Source organism: Parus major, chromosome 4, assembly GCF_001522545.3.
Source record: "Parus major isolate Abel chromosome 4, Parus_major1.1, whole genome shotgun sequence".
Taxonomy (NCBI): Eukaryota; Metazoa; Chordata; class Aves; order Passeriformes; family Paridae; genus Parus; species Parus major.
The window spans coordinates 42,873,337-42,893,315 of record NC_031771.1 but is presented as its reverse complement, the minus strand read 5'-3'; the positions used below and the strand labels follow the sequence as shown (position 1 = coordinate 42,893,315).

Sequence of the window (19,979 nt, the reverse complement as noted above, 5' to 3'; positions counted from 1 at the left end):
GGCATACTAGAAGAATGCTTCTATTCTACTAGAAGAAGACTGATCAAGTTTGGCATTGGGAGAGCATTGCTTTATTGATTACAGAATTTATGAAACAACCATATTCTAAGAAAGATTGAACTGTACGGAATGACAGAAAAACCAAGAGATCAGCTACTTGCTTTCCAGTTGCTCTATTCAAACTACTCCTTGAGCTTTTAATATTGCAATCTCATAGCATTTCTCATTTTTTATAGCACAAAGTTCCATTCTATAGTCATTCTTATAAATTTCTCTTCCATAGAGGCGACATTGTCCATGCTTTATAATCAGTCCATTGTTTCCTTCCAGCAACTCAAAACTGAATTTAAACCAAAATGCACCCTTTTCTGAAGACCATTATAAACATTTAGGAGAGCTAATGCTAGCTAGTGAACAAAATTTAAAAAACTGCTTCCCATTTAATCTACTCCTTTGGCATAATAAAGAATGCTATGATAGAGTGGATGTCACTTGATTTGACATTCTCATCTCAGTGTAAGCTGGAGTTGTAGCATTACTAGGATGAAGCAAGAGGATGCAGCTTTAGAGCTCCACCATTTTATGTTGCAATTCAAAAATCTGGGTGATATATGCAATTAAAATCTCTATTAGCTGCTGCTCTTTCATCACAGATTGTAGCAAAGTTTTATAAAGAAATTTGTGTAACTGAATTTGATTGAAGCTCTTTCATGATTATAAATTAAAAATAAAAGCTGTTTTCCAATCATGCTGCTGAGAAATCTAGCTCGAGAAAGAATCTACTGTGGCCTCTTGAAAATGGGATCATGCCCTTATTTTGTTATTTTTTTTTAATATGCATGTGAGGGGAGGATTCTTTTGGGGTTATCATCAAACCATCACAGGCCATATGGCCTCCTGTGTAAATCTACAGAGTGTGTGCCATCAGAAACTGTCTTTTCTTCTGGGACTGTGGGTGGAAAAAGTAGAGCAGGAAATGGAAAGCTGAGAGAGAAGCAGCAATGTAACCCAGCCCTTGAGTAGCTCTCTCTGCTTCCCTGCCTCTAATAGTCCTCCTGAAAAGAGCATCAACGAGCTGGGAGCTGCTGTGCCAGCTAAATCAGAGCTGTGTTCCATGATCTCTCTGGAGTGAGGAACAAAGTAAGAGCAGAGGCTGTTAACATTGTATAAGGCACACGTTTTGCAAGGTAGCATGACAGACAGTGGATTTTGCTAGCCTCTCACTCTCTCAGCAGCATTTCCCACCAGCTGCAAGCCCAGCAGAACCATCAGGAAAAACACTTGGGAGTGCAAATTTTGCATCACCTGGTTCTTAGCTGCTCCTTTTCTAGGGAATTTTTTCAAACAATTGCCCTCAGCATGCTGAGTGAGGCTGGGAGTGATTCAGCACTGCACAGTGCTATCATCAAGGAGGGGGGCAACTGGACCATTTTGAAGAGCTGCCCATGAACTACAGATGTTCCCTTGCAGGTAGATACCCAGCTGTTTCACCTGGAGCTGTAATTGCAGCAGTTGACACATCAGTTTTTGGAGGGCTGCTGAGAAGAGTGACAGAGCAGGGAGTTGATGTTTCCAGGCCAGGCACACAATCTTCTCCACAGCCTCCCCCTTTAGATATGAGCATCAGGCTAGAGACGGTCTGGGGCAAACAACAAATCAACAGCACTGTGTGGTGTCAGGAGTACAGATGAGAGCACAATCACCTGAAAGAAGGGGAACAAGAAGCAACAAGTCAAACTGAAAGGGATTGAGACAGTGCTAATGAGCCATAGATAGTAACTGTTTGCTTTATCCAGCTCTAGGCAGGCTGTCTGCTTCTGGTGTTTACTGACAGGGCAATACAACTTGTCCAGCAAAACTGTCTGCTCACTAATAACTGCAGTTAAATCACTTTAAGGAGCATAATGACTGGTAGCATTGTATGCCTAAATGAATGCGTGCTTTGACACATTTCTACCCACACCTTACCTGGTGATTTATTGTGACTGCCAGTGCATTTACTGTGAGGCACCAGCTGATGAAGCCGTGGTTTCCTCTCCTATAGCACAGATTTGAGTGATGCCTGTTTCCTCTCAGTTGAAGGTAAGGTAAGCACCACAGAAGTGCCTGCTGCAGGAAGCCAGCCAGGCTCTTTTCAGACCAGGCACAGGCTGTTCTGCACATCAGGCTCAACCTTGAGCACTGTCAGATGTTCACTTTGGCTTCTTCCAGTTTTTAATCCCAGACAGCTCTGATGAATGAAACCATCCCTCACTATAGCTATGATACGTATCCTGCTAGGTGCAGGTATCTGTTTTCCCTTAGTGAAAACCAGCATCTAATTATGTGGTGTGAAGGCTTCTCTGCAGAGCAAAGCTATCATCCAGGAGTGAGTGTATACACTCTTGCTGTGAGGAGATAACCCAGGGTCAAAATCATAGGACACTGCTCTTTCTGAGTCCCAAGTTTAGCAGTGACCATAGGGTCAGGATTGCAGGCGGGGAGCTGGGGACAGATTTAATCATCCTAGCTCACTTGAAAATGAATTTGCTTCTTCAGCGCAAAACCAAGGAGAGGAAGCACAAACATCAACAACAGAGTATGTCTGTGTGTCCATTTACTGCAGCAGCTATCAAATGCCTTGTGCTGTCCAAGGACGTGGTAATGCTGCATTTCAACTTTTTTTGTCGTTCCTTCTTTCTTTCATCTTTTCACTTCAGATACTGCAAAGATCCCTTCTGTATTGGTGATAGCCTCCCCTTCACTTCTCCTCTTCCCTTGTCCTCCCACACAATCTGCAGCAAACTGACACTGATTATCTTTTCCTTCATAAGCTTGAAAAACTCTCTGTAACTTGCAGATGCCAAAGGCTGACACTGTCTTACTTATGTTACACGAGAATCAGAGCACAGCACAGTATGTGCTCATCTTGTTATCACGCAGCTTAACTCTGAAAAACACGAAGGGACACGTTACCAAAGTTGTTTGAGTGTACAAGCCAAACATCAACAATAGCCACTGACAGATAAAAGCAATTTCTTCTTGGAGACCTACCACTGAACCCTCAGGGGATTTGTGCAACAAATAGCAACCCCAGAGAGAAAAATGAGATCTGCAACTTTAATGTCTCAGATGCTTGAATACAGCAGGACTTCTCTCCTTTCCCTCCAGTTTCTCCAAGGGCTTCTTGAGGGGGATAAATGTGAATGTTTGTTCTTTCATTTTTACAGTGAAGAGGACAATTGCCCAGATAAGTAGTGTCCATCTCTTTCCCAGACAGCTCACTTCAGGACAGTTCTTTGCAGACCTTCTCATTGATTGGTACTCCGTGCCTGTCTTGCCCCATACCTGTCTTTCACACATCACCTGAAGGGCTATCCCCTCCTAGTGGAAGCCAAGGTGGAAGAGACAGGAGTTCCCATCCTGACCCACTGAACTCCAATGGGAAGTTTCCCCTCAGCACAGCAGAAGGCAGGGAAGGATGCAGCTAACATGTAAAAGTGCATCTGAAAGAGTTCATGTCTGCCTGCCTAGATGGTTGGGCATGTTGGGAGAAGGGAGGGAGAAACATTCTCTCATGCTCTTTCCCTTTTATTACTCTCCTGATTAAAGCAGAAAAAGAGAAGTAATTTCTTCCTTCAAAAACAGGATAGTTCTCACTCATTATGGGGAGCTATTTACCACCATCCAAAACAAATGGTGCATAGGAAACACTGTATTCCTTTGTGCTTCTCCGTGAGAAATAAAATCATCATTCACATCCAGATGCAGAACAGTTCTGTGGATGGAAACATGTGTCTCTTATTCCATATTTAAATGTCATTGGCCTCAACTCCAAACAGTTGCTGAAGTAATCAGTACACCCTGTCATTTTTTCTTCAATTACTTTACTCAATTTTTTGTACTTTCACATTTCTCCATTTTTCCAAGAGCCAGTAATTAGTATAAATGTTAGTGCCTTGTTTGACTGGAATGGATTTGGAAGGCCAGTGTTTCCTTGAAGCGTGAACCTGACTGTCTGAACAGCACAAAAAGGCTCTGTTAAACCCTGGCTTGAGTTAGATAAATGCCTGGCTTTTTGAAAAGAGAATAATCCTAAACAGGTGGTGCATGTTCACAGCTATAGTGCAGAAATCCAGGTAAAGCCAAAAAACTTACAAACATTTTTTTTTTGTGAGAGACTTGCACAACTGCTTAGTTTCTTCTTTCTCTTCCTCCTCCTGCCTCTCCCCTGAAGTTCTTTCACCTCTAACATAGTGTATTTGGATAAAGGGCAAGATTCAGTAAAAGCTTAAAATGCTTTAGGAATCTGCCTCAGAGAGTGACCTGCTGCCAGGGTTAAGCCAAAGCAAAGCAACACCAGATCCCATGTCACCACTGTCAAGCCTTAAGTCCCTTTAGAAAGCCAGCTGAAAATCTCCCTGCATAGTTCTCAACCAACTCAGATGTTAACCCTCTGTTTATCTTTCAGGGTGTCTTAATACATTTTGTGTGTGGATTAACTTGTCCATCAGTGTGTCACAACTCAGTTCCCCTCCAAGAGAGAAAATTTAATTTGCTATTTTGAGGAGATTAGCAGTAGACTAATGGGGAAGAAATGTGTTATCAGATAAAAAAACCCAAAAACCTGCTAAAATGGTATTCCGTCTTACGAAATACTGCTTGAGACTGCCTTGCAAAGCCAATTGAAACATGGAAAACACATGTCAAACTGAGGGGCTGTTCTGCCTTTGGTTGGCTCCATTTTGCTAATGATTTCTCACTAATCAAAACTGCTTTCCATAGGAATTGAAAACAAGATGTTTACAAGCCACCCTGGAAACCAGAGTTATGTTTATGATGCAGCTGGTTACACAGCACTTTAGAGTATTTGTATTACCCTGTGTATCTGCAGCACTCAACAGACACCTGATTGGTTCTCCACAATTAATGATGATTTTTAACATCTCAGGTGCTGCCAGAGCTCACCCATCCTCTTCCTCTCTCTCCTCCATTCTGATGACAGTAGTCAAGTTCTGCTGACAGAGAGTGGATGATGCACAGATCAGCCACATGGACATTACTGAAGCTTCACTGTAGGAACCATCCTCCTTCCAGGAGTGCATCTAAGGGATGCAGAGACTTGGGGCTTTCTCCACATAACCTGCTTCAGGCTACTTAAGGTCTAGTGGTCAGGTATCTATCAGAGACACCTGGCCAGACATAGGAACAGTACAGCTGTATCCAAGTTATTTTACTTTGCTCCTCACCCTTGCTAATTGTCACGTCTGCAGGAACCACTGAGAAGTCACCAGGTGGTACCCAGACTCCTGAGTATCCCTGCACTATGTCCCATAGATGGACTGACTGCCAGGCACCCTGTAGGTTTTTGGACAGCAAATATTTCTGTTTATAAAGAATACAAAGAAATTAATCTTTTGAGACCTGATGGAAGCTACTTCAAATTAATGCCAGTCTGTTCTGAACTGTCCAACCTGAGTTTGAATTTTTGTTGCTGACTATAATGTGAAAAAACAGACCCTTGGTGCCTGGATGCTTGCTGCCTACAGATGTTTCACAGCAAAATCGTAACATCATTCCTGTCCCTCTGTCTGTGGCTTTCTGTAGCTTTGGTATCAGTTCTATAGGGAACACTGATGAATTTTCTTAGTTTTTGTTTGGATAGGAACTGTATGCTTAGAGCTGTTTTTTTACCTGGGTACCAGGTTTGCGTGTTGTTACCAAATCCTTCACCATTTTGACCTCAGAGACTGACACTCCTCCAACCATAAAGATGATCAGAAGAGGATGATCACCAGGGTGAGGGCGATTCACCTGTAAAATGAAGAAAAAAATTATTTGTACTTGCTTCATCCAGGTCCAAACCTATGGATTACCAGTGATCAGCTCCCTAAGTGGCTAGAGGAAGACCAAAGAGGAAGCTCAGAAAGAAATATTCATGGAATGCTGTGGCAGCTGAGAGGAAATCAATGGGGATGATGCCCAGTTAGAACTAATTAACTGTTTGCAGGGAAATAAAGTCTCCAGGGATTCCACTGAAACCTATGGGAGTTTCTCCTGAAGTCTCAGAGTTTCTCCCTCCATTCCTTCTTCATTACTTTCCTCCTTTTCCCAGAGTGGGAGGAGAGTACTTGGGTGGATATTTACTTTGGATACACATACACAGGAGACTTTAAGGAATGAGGGGTAAATTACTACTCAGTAGAAGAAAGGAGTCCAGCCTAAACATACTAGAATCCCTGCCTGAGGTCAATATGGAAAAGAATTTTATGCAATGTGTTTTCACTGGTGCAGTGAATAATCTTTTACAATTCATCCAATAAAAATAAATCAGGTCCATTATAGTATAGAATCAGCTTATAGCTTGTTTCAATTCCATTTTCAATATTTCTATATCTGCCTTGTAAATAATAGAGAGAAACTTTAGTTCCAAGAAAATACTTGTTTCATTTTCCCCCAATTATCTTTGAAATGACACAAACATCCCACTTCAGTTAAGACTTTATGAAACTGCATTTTAATTTTAAATGTGAAGGTGATGCTTTACATCAGTTTCCTGTTAGCCACTTCTAGAAGTTGATGACTTTGCTGTTTCCTAGCAAACTGTTTTCAGTCTTGAGAAAACACACTCCCTTGATGCTACCTTGATCCAGTCTTTGGGAGGGATGTCAACAGAGCCCATGCAATTGCTCTTGTCACATCACCCTGGAGCATGAAACACTCCAAATGTTCGGCTCTGAAAAGTGACAAAATAGTTTAATTCCTTTTTAGACTCTCTGCCTCCTTTCCTTGCATGAGCGTGGGCTTTTAACAGCATTCACTCGACAGAATGAAAGTGGTGTCAACCCATGTTTGGGCAGAGCAGGGTTCTTTTGCTTCCCCCACCACAGCAGCTTGCTTTGATTCTTGTGGCTCCAGCTCCTGGGGGCACAGCTCTTCTTTTCCTTATTGTGGCTTTCCTATATTTAGTCTTTTTGAGCTTTTTCATCCTTCAGGTCTGTCAGGCTTTCTGCCTGGTAACCTTCTGCAAGGACTCTTCCTTTTGAAGCACAGGGAGATGCCCTGTCCTCTCTCCAGGCTAGCTGGCTTTGATTACATGGGGCTCCCTGTGCAATGCTGCTCCCCAGGCAAAGAGCTCTTGAATTGCTGAGTGTTTGAAACTAGTACAAAAGCCTTAGACAGATGAATTAGCTAGCTGAGTATTTGCACACTGGGTATTTATTCTCCTACTCACCCTGACTTTGCTGGCCATCTTCATTGAGCTGATGGCGCAGATAGCAGACATCCTACAATTCCAAGGCACATTTCCATTGCCAGGAAAGTGGTCACAACACCACACATGCCTGGAAAATACCCTTGAGCACGTGGTGTGACACTTGGGAATGGTGTTGTGCAGAGCCAGGAGCTGGATTTGATAATCCTTGGGGACTCACTCCAACTCTGAATATTCTGTGATTCTGGGATTTTATGATTCTTAGTATCTTTCCGAGCAAAAACAAACTCATAATAAACATGCATGCAGAACATTGGGCACACTGAAAGGACACTCAGTATAAGAATCAGAAAACATGAACTTTCAGAGTAATGTTAAAGAGAAAATGTCTTGACAAATCATTTCCTTCAGTCAAAATAAACCTACATCCAAACACATGGTGCCTATATAAAACTTACTATTTTTCAGAAGACTAAAGTTCAAACCACAAATTCCAGAAATGCAAATTAAAAATACTATTAGGCATGCAAACTCTAAATTAAATTAAAACAGAAATGAAAAGGGTCTTGGAATCTGTAATTTTGTTATGCTTTGTGTAAGTGTTTTGAAGGAGGACAATACTTAGGGTACAAAATATTTGGCTGTGTTAAGAATGCAAGTTTCTGCCAATATTTTTTTTTTGTTTGTTTGATAATACAACCACCCAAGACTCTCTCTTTTGAAGGAACTGGCTGTGTGTAGCTGAACACGACTCATTTCAGTGATATGGAAGAAGAACTGAAATGGGTTGCAAACAAAAGCATTGTGTATCTTCTGGGATCCTTCTACAGTTAGGTTGATTTGGGACATTTCCAATGCCTCTGAATTTACTGTGAAATCTGAATTTTGCCAAAATCCCTGAGTGAAATTCACTTTCAATTCAAAATGCCATTTATTAAAAAAAAATTTGGAAAGCTGTCTTAGGCAATTAAAAAGATTAAACAAAAACACCTCAAAACCATTATGTTGACATGAAAGAGCCTAAAGGAAGGGGGGATGATGCCCTGAGCCAGCAGAGTGTCACAGCAGGACATCAGGGCCATCTCCCCAGCTCTGAGCTCACCATACAGGGTATGCTCAGGATGCTAGTGATCAGAGGGCTCTTTGCTGGTGCAGGTGTGGAGGAGAGAGAGAGAGGAGGAGGAGAAGGAGGTGGTAAAACAGGGTGGCAGTGGTCAATAAAACTCTAAAACTGAAACAGGGTCAATAAAACTCTGAAACAGAAACAGGAAGGCATTAGAGGACAGGTTTGTTCTCATGGCTTATGGCAGCTCACAAAACAGTTTTTTTTTTTTCTGAGGAAAGTCAGCAAAAACAATTGCTATTGTTCTGTAACTCACCCAAAAACAACAGCACTGATGATTCTGGTATTTGTGACCAACCAGAAACCAATTATTTAGCTCAATAACTGGAAAAAGGAAAACCTGTGAATCACCAGAAACTAGGCTGCTGTGTAGGGCACTTGATATCAATGATAGCAAACTCAGATCATCATAAAACACATGTGGCCTAGAGCAGCAGTCAAAACAGGAGTCCTTGAGGCAGGGGAGCTTTTTCCCTTCACCATCCCTTAGCCTCAAAACAAACATATCTGCCAGACAAACAATTTCTGGATGAGAGGTATCTTTAAAAGCCGGTCCTGAACTAACACACCTGAGGCAATCACCAAAGTATGTTTATGTGAGTTGTCATTCATATTCAGGCATTGAGAAGAAAACAAAAATAAAGAAGCTCACAGAATAATTACTGTGTTGATGGTGTGATTGTGTCAGAAATACAGGCTAGTCAGACACTCATTCATACAATTGAGCACATGCCAGCAAGCCAGGCTACAAACTACCGGAGCAAGCATGGACACATATTTGTGAAGTATGCGATGATGCCTATGAAATGTTTATCCTACACAAAATACACTTGCTCATCCCTTACATATTCCTTATACTAGAATATTTGTCTTACCAGGAAAGACGCATTTACAGGTAAATATTGCTATAACTACTTATGTCTCTCTTTCACACACCCACCCACACCTTCTAAAAGGATAGATTAGTCCTCAAACTAGTTAAAGGTGTCAATCTCTCCATCTAACTATTTAGGCTTTCTGAAGTCCTTATAGTCTTCTTTTTTTCTTTATTCTTCTTTTTTTTTTTTTTTTTTTTTTTTTTTTTTTTTTTTTTTTTCTTTTTAAGAATAAGCTATATTCCTGCTTAAAAATTCTTCAATTAAAAAAATACAATGAAATCAATAGAACTGTGAGAATTACTGGCAAATTAAACCAATAATTAAAATAAATACTTGGGTGTACCAGCCTGGTTACTTTGTTTGATAGTGGAATGTGTTTTTAATTCTACTATTTTTGAAGTGCTGATATAAATTTTTCAGTTCTGACACAGGAATAGAGATATATTGGGTCACTTTTTCTATATCTATCCTCTGTTGTCTTAGGGCTTTATCATTAGCTATGAAGAACTGAGAATTTCAATTTAGGAACCTATCTGAATATATTTTGGAAATCCATTTCAACTGTGGAAACAGACTCCTGAAAAGAAGCACTTTATTAGTGCGTTATTAGGATTTTATATACTTTTAGATTTAGAATTTGGATTATGTGCTCAATGCTAGTTTTCTTTGAAATAACAGAAAAACAACTTTGTTATCTTTTTATTCTGATACTGGGTTCTAGAATAGTACCAACACAACAGTCTAAATGATTTTTGTCACCTGACTTTATATGCAGGTCTAGCAGAAATTTTCACAACAGAGAAAGAATTTTTTCTTTTCTGTTACCATAGAATCACAGAATCAAGTTGGAAGGAGTCTTTGTAGCTCATCTAGTTCACCTCCCTGCTCAAAGCAGGGCCAACTTCAAAATTATATCAGGTTACTTAGAGCTTTGTTTGGCCAACATTTGAATATTTCAGAGACAGAGAATTCACTGGACTTAACCACTCTTACAGTTAGAATTTTTTTTCCTTTATTCAACTGGAATTTCACTTGCTACAACTTGTGTCCCCTGCCTCACAGCGGACAACACCGCCCAAAGTTTGTTGTTGTCTCTTCCATGCAGAGGGGTGGTGGTGGTAACACAAAGAAAAACACCAGGCACAGTACTGAAATGTACTGCACTCATAACCATAGTATTGATGTGGTTTGATGTGAATCTAGGGTTGTTTTCAACAGAGAATTCAGGATATGCAATAAGAAAGGCTGAATGCACATCATGCTGGCTACTCCACACTTCAAATCTGTAAATATTTAGCGGACACTTAGCATGGGCTAATTTGTAAGGCAGAGTAAATTCTTGTAGAATGACTGCCTTAAAACATGCTAAGAGGATCCACAAAGAAATGTCTAATGTACAGGCTTCCTTCCTTCCCCTATGGTATAAGTTGAACCATATCAAATTATAGCAAAGGTGTTGAATACAGAGTTCCTCCTTCATTCCCTGTGATTGTTCATACTTCTCTCCTATCCCAAGGCTGCTGAGTGTCCTTAAAGTCCTTTGCTGTGGTGCCATGTCGATTGAATACCTTTTGGAACGCCAGGTAGGTTGACACTCGTTTGTTGGGTGTCTCTGAGGAGCCCTAAAAGCTATGTGTTAGGACTTCCCTTTAGCAAAGCCACATTGCCTCTTCCCAGATATATCATCCTTATTTTGGTGTCCATCGTCACCCTTATTTAGATGTTCAGTCTCCTCCGTTCCTTTTGCTGTGTTCAAGAGGCACTACCTGTCTGCACTGTACCTGCAATGTGGTGCCTTGAGCTATTCCCAGCCCCACTTCAAGGATTTAACTCTCCTAAACTCCCCTTAAGTTCTGCTGAACAGTATAATAAAATCAGCTACTGCTGCATGATGCTCTGACCTCAGGAAAATCTTACAGACAATCTTGGGAAGGCTGGTTTACCTTCATAAACATGCTGAAGCCAGTTTTAAGGAGATCAGTGAGGCCTGATGAAATATGTTCTATATCAACAGGATCGGACCGATCAGGATTACAGATCTCTTCCACTACCTGTTTCAGCAGAGGTTTGTAAGAAGCCTGTACAAAGAGAACAACACACTGTGAGTAAACCTGCTTAGACTCAGTGACACCATGATTCTAAATATTTTATTTCTATTAAGATTACAGAAATAATTATCAGAATGTATTATATATAATACATATAGAATACAGAAATGAAAGCATTCAGAGAGATTGTGACCTTGACTGCAGATGGTGTGCACCAGCACAGTATCAGACTGAAAAGAGTGGAAGAGAGCCACACAATTACTCTGCCCCATCTGTATTGTATGAGTAAAGAGAGACAAGGAGGAAAGGGGGGACTTTTACTTCCTCTGGAATCTTTCTGGAGGTAATACAGAAATGGATAACCATATGGATGAGACTGTTGCCCATTGTGCACCCAGATCTCATTCCCTTTTCAATGATTTTACAAACACCTAAACAAGGATTTTTTTTAAAATTCACCACTCCTGCATTATTCCAAGTGTCATGTCCCCACTGAAGTCTGGATATCAGCAGGGAAGGGAAGAGGTCAATCTGCCTGTTTGTACCCTCATGGGAGAGCAGAGATAAGGAGTCCCTGTTAGTCCTTTACCTTCCAAGCCCATGGCAATCTACATAATACTTCCACTTGTGGAAGACTTTTGAAAAACAGGTCAGACTACCCCACCGTTACCATGAATATCAGAGCTTCAGAGAAGTTAGGGGCTAGGAGAAGTGGAAAATATAAAGGTACAAATGGTCAACATGCTGGAAGGTCTACTCCCAAAGGATCAACCTTGTTGATCAATCCTCCTCAGGATCCACAAACTCAGGCTGAATGTGAACTAGTAGCCTAATAATCTCCATATTCCAAGCAAGGTTTAAACCACTCTGACATGCTGAAAAAAATTTTAAGATAAAATTTTAGGAACCAGTGGAAAGATCTTTAATGAAAATTCAAGTTTACTTGGTTTACAGACTGAGCTTTGTATTACTGCTTTTAACTGCAACAGAACCATGACTATTTCAGAAAGTGCAACTGTCTTAGAAAATGAGCACCTTTAAAATTAGCACATTTATTTGGCTTTGGGGCTGCCCCAGGTATATATCATCCCATAGATTACTTAGGGGAATGAAGTGTAACATCATTAATTTTGCAAAGATGATATCTACAAAGACAGCTTGCAAGATAATAGTAAAAATGGATGGAAAATAAAACACAAACCACTTGGCTTGAAACTAAAATTTTCTGGAGTCATTAAAGAAATGTTTTTCATCCAACACTTTAGAGTGAGAAACAAAGCTTACAGTTTTTTAATACAATCCTGTCAACAAAGATTTATACAACTCATCTAGTTCTTCTCACAACATGTGCATAATTTTTAGTTGAGCCAACAAAGCAAATTACAGCAGACATGAGCTGCAGGATCTTTTAGAACATGTCAAGATTTCTGTCAAATCTAGTCACGCAATAAACAACTGTTTGAAAATACACATGCAGGCATGAAGTCCTATTTATAAAAATCTGTTTAATATCTTCATAGATGAGGAACAGAAGAACATTAGTAATTAAATATTTTTGGAGCAGAGATCAAATCACAGTTTAACAGAGAGGCTTACTCCACAAAATTAAAAGAAAAAGAGCATCTGACTGAAATGAAAAATATCATTCAGACAAAAACTATGTACTCAAAAGATGTGAAAAATGTGCTATGATTTTGCATGTCTGAATTTTCAGCACCAAAACTCAGTGCCCTTCAAAACAACCCAGTCAGAGTACACAGATACTAAAATACAGATAGTATGATCACCTACTTTTTTAAGTATAATGGTTTCAAATATTTTTAAAAATCTTTTATGATGTGGAATTAATCTTCTACATTTTTCGGTTGTTTGGTGTTTTTTTTGTGTACTACCCCCAACAGCTGCATCGGTTTCTATCTCATATAATGAAACTTCTATCAACTTTAAATTTCGGCAGGTACAAATTTGTTTAAAATAGCTGTTAAAAACCTCAATAGCTATGGGACACACCCCATACAAGATTATAAAGGGGAGAAGAGAGAGAAACAGAGAGAAAGAGAGAAAATGAGAGAAGGAGAGTGAGGGATAGAAGAAGGAATAGAGGAAGGGAAGAAGGAAAGCAGAAATACACCTATATCAAAATGAAAGTAGTTTCAAAAACAGGCAAAATTCTGTTCTTGCATGGCCACTAAATGAACTAGTTTGATAATGTGACGAAAACATTTATCATTTTATGTAAGACATACAAACTACACACTACAAAAAAGTCCTTCTAAGAGACTATCCAATTCCCAGTTACTTATCCATAGAAACCTGGAGGCTTCCCAGCTTTTAACAGACAAAGTGAAAAAGTATGTAGAGGATAAACCTGTTCCCACAGCACTAAGCAGGTTTGGTGGTGAGTGTGGTCACAGGATGGGCACTACTTCTTCTGACATGCTAAACTGATCACACCCAACACCTGCCAGTCAAAAGAAATGCCCGTTTCTAGAGAACTGTAAGTGTCACGGACAATCACATACTGCCTGCTTATTTCTACTATTACAAATCTTCTGGACTTCCTTCAGCAGAAGGTTTGTCCTACTCAAGCAACTAGATCCCCTGCATGGCTAGATTAAGGGTCTGCAAGGTGTTAATATATCCCTTGCTGTGTTCCAGCACTTATCTCTAAGCAAGCAAAGTGGATTACATCCAAAGGACACACAGATGATAATTACACTTCCAAGAAACTTTTCTTATCATCTCACTGCCCCTGCACTGAACTGTATTAAATGTTTAACAATTTTCCCCAGTTTGGACACCAGACTGGTCCAAACTGCAAGAAGACTTTAGGAACAGGTTTTCTTCACCTTAGACTTCCAGTGACATTTTGCAACACTCATGTTCTTACAAAGCAATGCTTAATTTGAACTACATCCCTTTGCTGGTCTACAGCACTGTTAGAAGTTTGGAAGGATTTCTTTTCTGGCTCAAGGCTAAAATCATGTTTTATGATCTCTCTCTAAATTACTGCTTTTCCTGTAAAATTCTGTTTTGAACTGGAAAAGATCTTCAGGGGAGACAGAGAGAAGGAAAACCACTGTCTACTGTGATGACCTAAAGCAGTATTGTAGATCTTATGTTCCTATTTCAGAAACAGAAGCTGCATTTGTCACCTATTTACAAACAGGTTTGTCTCTCATGCTTACAGGGACAGGAAAGAAAAGACAAGAATATGGCTGCAGACATCCTGCTTCACTCTGCCTTGAGTGGTCTAAGTCAAGATCCATCTTGACCTAGCCCTCCCTTTCACAGGCAGTCATATCATTCCACAGTGATGCAGAGCAAAGCCCAAATTTCTTCCCCAGGTCTGACACTGATATGCATATGCCTGAGACTGGACAAAAGACTTAAGGAAGTTTTTGATGACTAGGTTGAATATAAAAATCTCTGCTTAAGTATCTTCCTCATGGGCAGAATGTGCATAGGATTAGCACATCCACAAAATTAGGGCTGTAATTTTGACAGCATGCTAGATAAATAACAAACACAGGGAAAAGAAAGCTACACTCACCTGGTGGGTGTTGCTGCCTGGATTATGTATGGAATTAAACTGTTTCATGTGCATTCGGACTCTGGCAATATCCCTGAGGGACCGAAAGATTCCGTCCATTGCATCTGTGGCTTTCTGAGATGTCAGGTTCAGTGATGAGTCACAGCCTAAAGAAATAAAGAAACACACAACTGAGTGAGTGAAAAATGTTCATGTGTTTTGATAATAAACAGTAGGAAAAGGGTAACTGGGAGGAAATTTTAAATTATTTTCATCGTATTATATTCCAGAAACTCAGGGGCTTGTTAGACAGCATGTCCTCAGCATGGCACAAGCCTCTGCAGATAAGCAAGAAGGCAAAAATTCTGGACAGCAGGCGAAGTGAAGGCCTTTGTAATCTCAATCACACAGCATATTCATCAGCACAGAGTATGTTTTTGCTCTTCACAAACAGGAAGGTTCCATGCTAGCAGACCCCAGAGAAGAGCCCCCTGTTATGTGGAAAGGAGCCAGCTGGTCTGCTGGTCTGCTTGGGTAAACAGCCATGAAGCAGGGAGCTGCTCCTCCCAGGCTGCTGACTCCAAATACATTTCTTACCTTTGTGACAAGAAAAATGGAGGAGTCTGTGCTAAATACAGCAGAAATGTCAGCCAGGCATTGGAAAGAGCTGCATGGTCACAAAAAAAAGTTTTTATCCCTCAAAATGGCAGAGTTATTACTTCTAATGTATTTTTCCAATGCACTTCTGCTAAGGTATAATGCTTATCTTTCGCTAACGCTAAATTGCAATTACAGGACCACCTAAAATGCCCCTCTGGGTGGCCAGACAGTGTCTTGGAAAACATAAATTCTTAGTCTTGGCTCCATCCCCCTCAGCACAGGACCTATACTGCACAGAAGCATTGAAAGTAATGTTTTCTCAGCTCCACTGCTGATGAGAATTAGCCAAGTGAGAGGTAAGTGGGTCACCTGACATTTTTACTGCCTTGTCAACACACTTCTGCTCCTCTTGACATCTCTGCCTGCCTCTCTTCTTGTTTGACTTTTCATCCCTGTGGCAGAAAATCCACCACAAAATAACCTTTCTTGCCACACGCTCACGCCAACACGCTCACTCCTGCTTATTGCTATTGTCTTCTCCAGGGATGCTGCTGTGGTGGCTTCTGTGTCCATCCTCCAGTTCAGAAACCAATCCCACACCAGCAAACCTCTATGTCTGTGCAGAATCCTGCTGAGAGGGCAGAGTCTCCCTGCAGGTCCAGCTTGCACTGTGCTGCACCCATGGAGCCTGGCACTGAAAACAAACATCCAGACTGTCAAGGAGACACCTGGATTTTTGGGAAGGAGATCTCTGAACAAACTTTCCTCTGCAACTGACAAAGGAACTACATACAATATAAATGCATACACACATATACACTTACAGAGCTCTGAAACTAGTCCTACAAGATGGTGATTAGACACTGAGCTCTCACTTGTCTGAATATTGTTTGTTGAGAAGAGGTGTGGGAGCATTGGTGCACTGGGCTGTGTTCAGCCCTGCCTTCTGGCAAAACCAAAAGTGCATCTTGAGGAGCACTGCAGCAGGGAGGGGGCAAATGTCCATTTCCAGTCTCCACAACAGTGCTGTGCTGGACCAGTTTGGGACCTCGAGATGGCACTGGGAATTGAAGATCCAGTCTGGCTGTTTATGGCTGGCCCAACAGAGGGAAAAGACATGTACTTTCCAAGTTTCTCTAAAATGTGACTTCCTTGGGACTTTCCATCAAGAAATATCATGTCTGAGGAAACTAGGGATTTCCAGCCTGACATCCAGTACTTAGTTTTTTAATGTAAATGAAAAAATAAGCTTTCTTTACAATCCCTTATTGTTGAAATTAAATCTCTGAAGGCTGCTGTCTAACTGTTGCACTGCACTAGGGTTATAGAGGGGACCCAGGTTTCTTTCCAGCCTGGGGAACAACAGAAGCTTGTTCTTTACAAGTGGCAGGCAGCTACAAATCACCTCCCATTCACACCTTCCCTGCAAATGGGGCTCTGTAGCATATGGAGAGCAGAACACAATCCCTCTTCTCTACTTGCTTCATGCTACCAAGAAATCTGCTCCTTTTACAACAGTGAAGAGGTGGAATACATTAGCTGCTGCACAGCTCATGTACTAATTAAAACAAAACTTCCTGTTACTGTTTTTTCTTGGGAAGTTAAATGCCATTTGGAGAGCATGCTGAATGAATTCTTTTGAATCCCAAGCCCTATTATATATGGGATAAGGCATTTAAATAAAATTTGAGGATTTCCTGTTTCCTTGAAGAAGCCCAGTTGTGGAGAAAAAGAAAATCACCACTAACCTGCAGAGGACTCAGGATTTTAAAGAACACAAGCTAGTTCTGCAGTAAGTGATGCCTGTCCTCACCAATATTGCTTCAGTTCTTCTCCTATCCACTTGTGCCAAATTTGAGGAAAATGGGGGCTGCATTCAGTGCCTACCAGGCTGAGACTTTTTGAACTTTTTCATGAGCAAAAGTACACCTCCTCTTAAGCAACACATCTGCATAACCATTAGTACCACAATTAATCCATTTTCACAAGAAGTTTGAAAAAAAGGAGAATGAATGGACATGTTGTTTTCTACAGTACTGAGTGACACAGGAACCAAACAGGACCAGCTTTTCTGCTGATTTCTGAAACTGGAAGGAAAATGCTTTAAGAAAAGGACATGAGCACTGTGAACCCATGAGATCTATAATTATAGAGCAGCATGTGATTGATTATCCTCCCTCTACCTCACAAAATGTAACAAATGAGTATTTCAGACCTGAGTTTCAGGAGACTTTTCACTGTGCTTAGTCTCTTTTGGTACACATAAAGGCATTATAAACAAACATCTTCTTTCTCTAAAGCAGTATGATAATTATCAACATTTTGTGAAGGACTTTGATAATTCAGAGACATGACTAGGCCTATGATTCTTACAAAGTTTAGGAAAGTTGAAAGTTTACCACTGTTTTATTGGTATTAACTTCAGCTCTCTCCACCTTAGGCTCTCTCTGTAACCCTTTTACAAAAATAATTACAAAAATAAACCAATGTAAACCCTGCAAACCCTGGAACAGAGCCAGTAGAGTAACCAAGCCATTTCAGAGGCACACATTGAATCATAGGTTAAACCAGAAAACTTGCACTTTGAGGGAGAGAAAATCCAGCATCAGGATTTTATTATGCAGGATTTCATTATTTTCTAGATATGCAGAGTTAATACGCTTGTCAGCAAAAGACAGAACAAGAGAGATAAAGGGTTCCTTGAAAGTCAGAACTCAAAATACAGCACTATGATATTAATTTAAATCTTCTATTTTTATACTTTAGGTGATAGCATAGCAATGGGGGCCCTTCTTTTTCTAGCAGATAAATCCAAGGACCTACATATGCACAGCCAGAGACATATATTTTACAATGGTTTTGGTATATTTGTGCACTAAGATTTTTTATGCAAATGTAGGTTCAAATGGGTACAGTGACACAGACCACTGCTGGTTTTTGCAGGGTAAAAAAGAGTTTTTAAACCCAAAACTAGGATTTAATTTGACATGGAGAATGAAAACAGTGATATGTTTTGGGGCAGTCACCAGCACCACACAGTGATGGCATGGATCTGGTGTCTATGACAGGAGGAGAGTGTGCCCGACCCCACTTCCAAGGAAACCACAGAAGCCAGCATTGTGACTGACAAAGATGCAATTTGTAGTTTTATTCTCATCACAACAAACATTTCCTATTTGAAGGAAAAGCCCAGGATGGTTTTTTAAAGAATTAACTAAATTTAGAATCCTGTATCTCTGCTTCAGCTTCTAAATATGCATCCACACTTTAGCAGTGCTGAGCATCCAGGGATTGCACATGTATGTCTCCAAGGGCATTTCAGCACATTATCTGATCTTTATTATACAGGGACACATCCTGCAAGCTCTGGGGTTCCTTGAGGAGCACTGTGCTAGGAAAGGTTGTTTTTGGCATCAACTCTTTGAACTCTCTTCTGGAAACTGCTCTTTGGTGTACAAGGCACACACAGCCCACGTGGATAAGTACTTTGATGGACCTCAAGCTCTAAAGCTGCACATGTCAAAATCTGGCCACTTACCTGTGCGATTAAATATGGATTTAAGAGTTACCTTAGGAGAGTAAATTTTTTTTTTTAATTTTGGCCTTAATATCTGTCATTTGGATGTTTCTATTCTACAGGAATATTTTATTGCCTTCTCCTTGCCAAAATCCAACAGCACAACATGTAATATCAACTTTTATGAAGCACTGCAAGCTCGGTACTGCTGGTTCTCATGTTACATGAAATTAAACCTGTCAATTCAGTGAGCAATTAAAGGGAAAAACTACAGAACTTACTACAATAAATTATATGAATTAATTGCAGGAGGAATTTAAGTTAGGCTCAGATGTGCTTTCTGAAGGAAATTAACGCAAAAAATTCATTAGGGAACCATTCAGTTACTCCCTCAAGCCGCCCATATCTTAATTAAAAAACCACAGATGCTAATAAAGCCATGGTAAATGCTCTGTAAGTCCAATAAGGCCTGCCAATAATGTTCTTGCAAGAACTCAGTAAAACTCCAGGTTTTACTAAACAATATAGAGCTTTATGAACATACCACCCCAGGATGTATATGATCAAAAGTCCTTGCTCAGTCTTTTGCAAATTATTCTCAGATATCCTCTTTTTGTCTTCACACTTGTGGCTGCACTGTGGCAAGGACTGATTTTTACTCCCACCAAGGATGTCCTTTCCATTCAGGTGGAATGTCCATTCAGGTGGAGCATTACCCAATAACTTCCAGTGATGGTATGAAGTTTCACCCTCGGATCTGCTGCCTCCCACCTTGTCCACAAGGTACTCCAAGAGGTACCATGCATGTGAAGGACAAAGGATGAGGGATGAGGTTTGTCTCCAAGTAGCAGCAGGTGAGGCAGTCAGTACTACCAGTACTGGTCCTGCACAGCTGCCTTGACCAGAAGTCCATGCATCCATGGGAGTCTAGAAGCTTTACCCACTTGTATTCAGAGGGGAACATCTGGAACACATGGCAAGATCTGTAAATGTGCTTATTTTTTAAAAAAAAACTTTTCTTCTTTATGTTGATTTAAATGAATAATACTTTTAAAACAATAACAAGGTAAAATAAGTATTCAGTATTTT

General features: G+C 40.4%; 1 protein-coding gene across 2 annotated transcripts in view; it reads right to left on the bottom strand.

Annotated features, from left to right (window-relative positions):
- Window positions 1–48: 48 nt before the first annotated feature.
- SCFD2 (sec1 family domain containing 2) overlaps window positions 49–19,979 on the bottom strand; it is a 187,357-nt gene continuing 167,426 nt past the window's right edge. Inside the window, exons 6-10 of one of the 2 annotated variants that reach the window (XR_002001651.1) lie at window positions 14,795–14,940; window positions 11,137–11,271; window positions 5,674–5,793; window positions 1,969–2,929; window positions 1,612–1,703 (exon numbers count right to left, since the gene is read on the bottom strand). Coding sequence is in view for 1 of the 2 variants with exons in the window: in XM_015624487.1 (XP_015479973.1) it covers window positions 1,629–1,703; window positions 5,674–5,793; window positions 11,137–11,271; window positions 14,795–14,940 (476 nt within the window). In the remaining variant the exon portion in view is untranslated. Of the gene's footprint in view, window positions 1,704–1,968; window positions 2,930–5,673; window positions 5,794–11,136; window positions 11,272–14,794; window positions 14,941–19,979 lie in introns of both variants that reach the window. The other variant, XM_015624487.1, reaches the window with a different exon arrangement.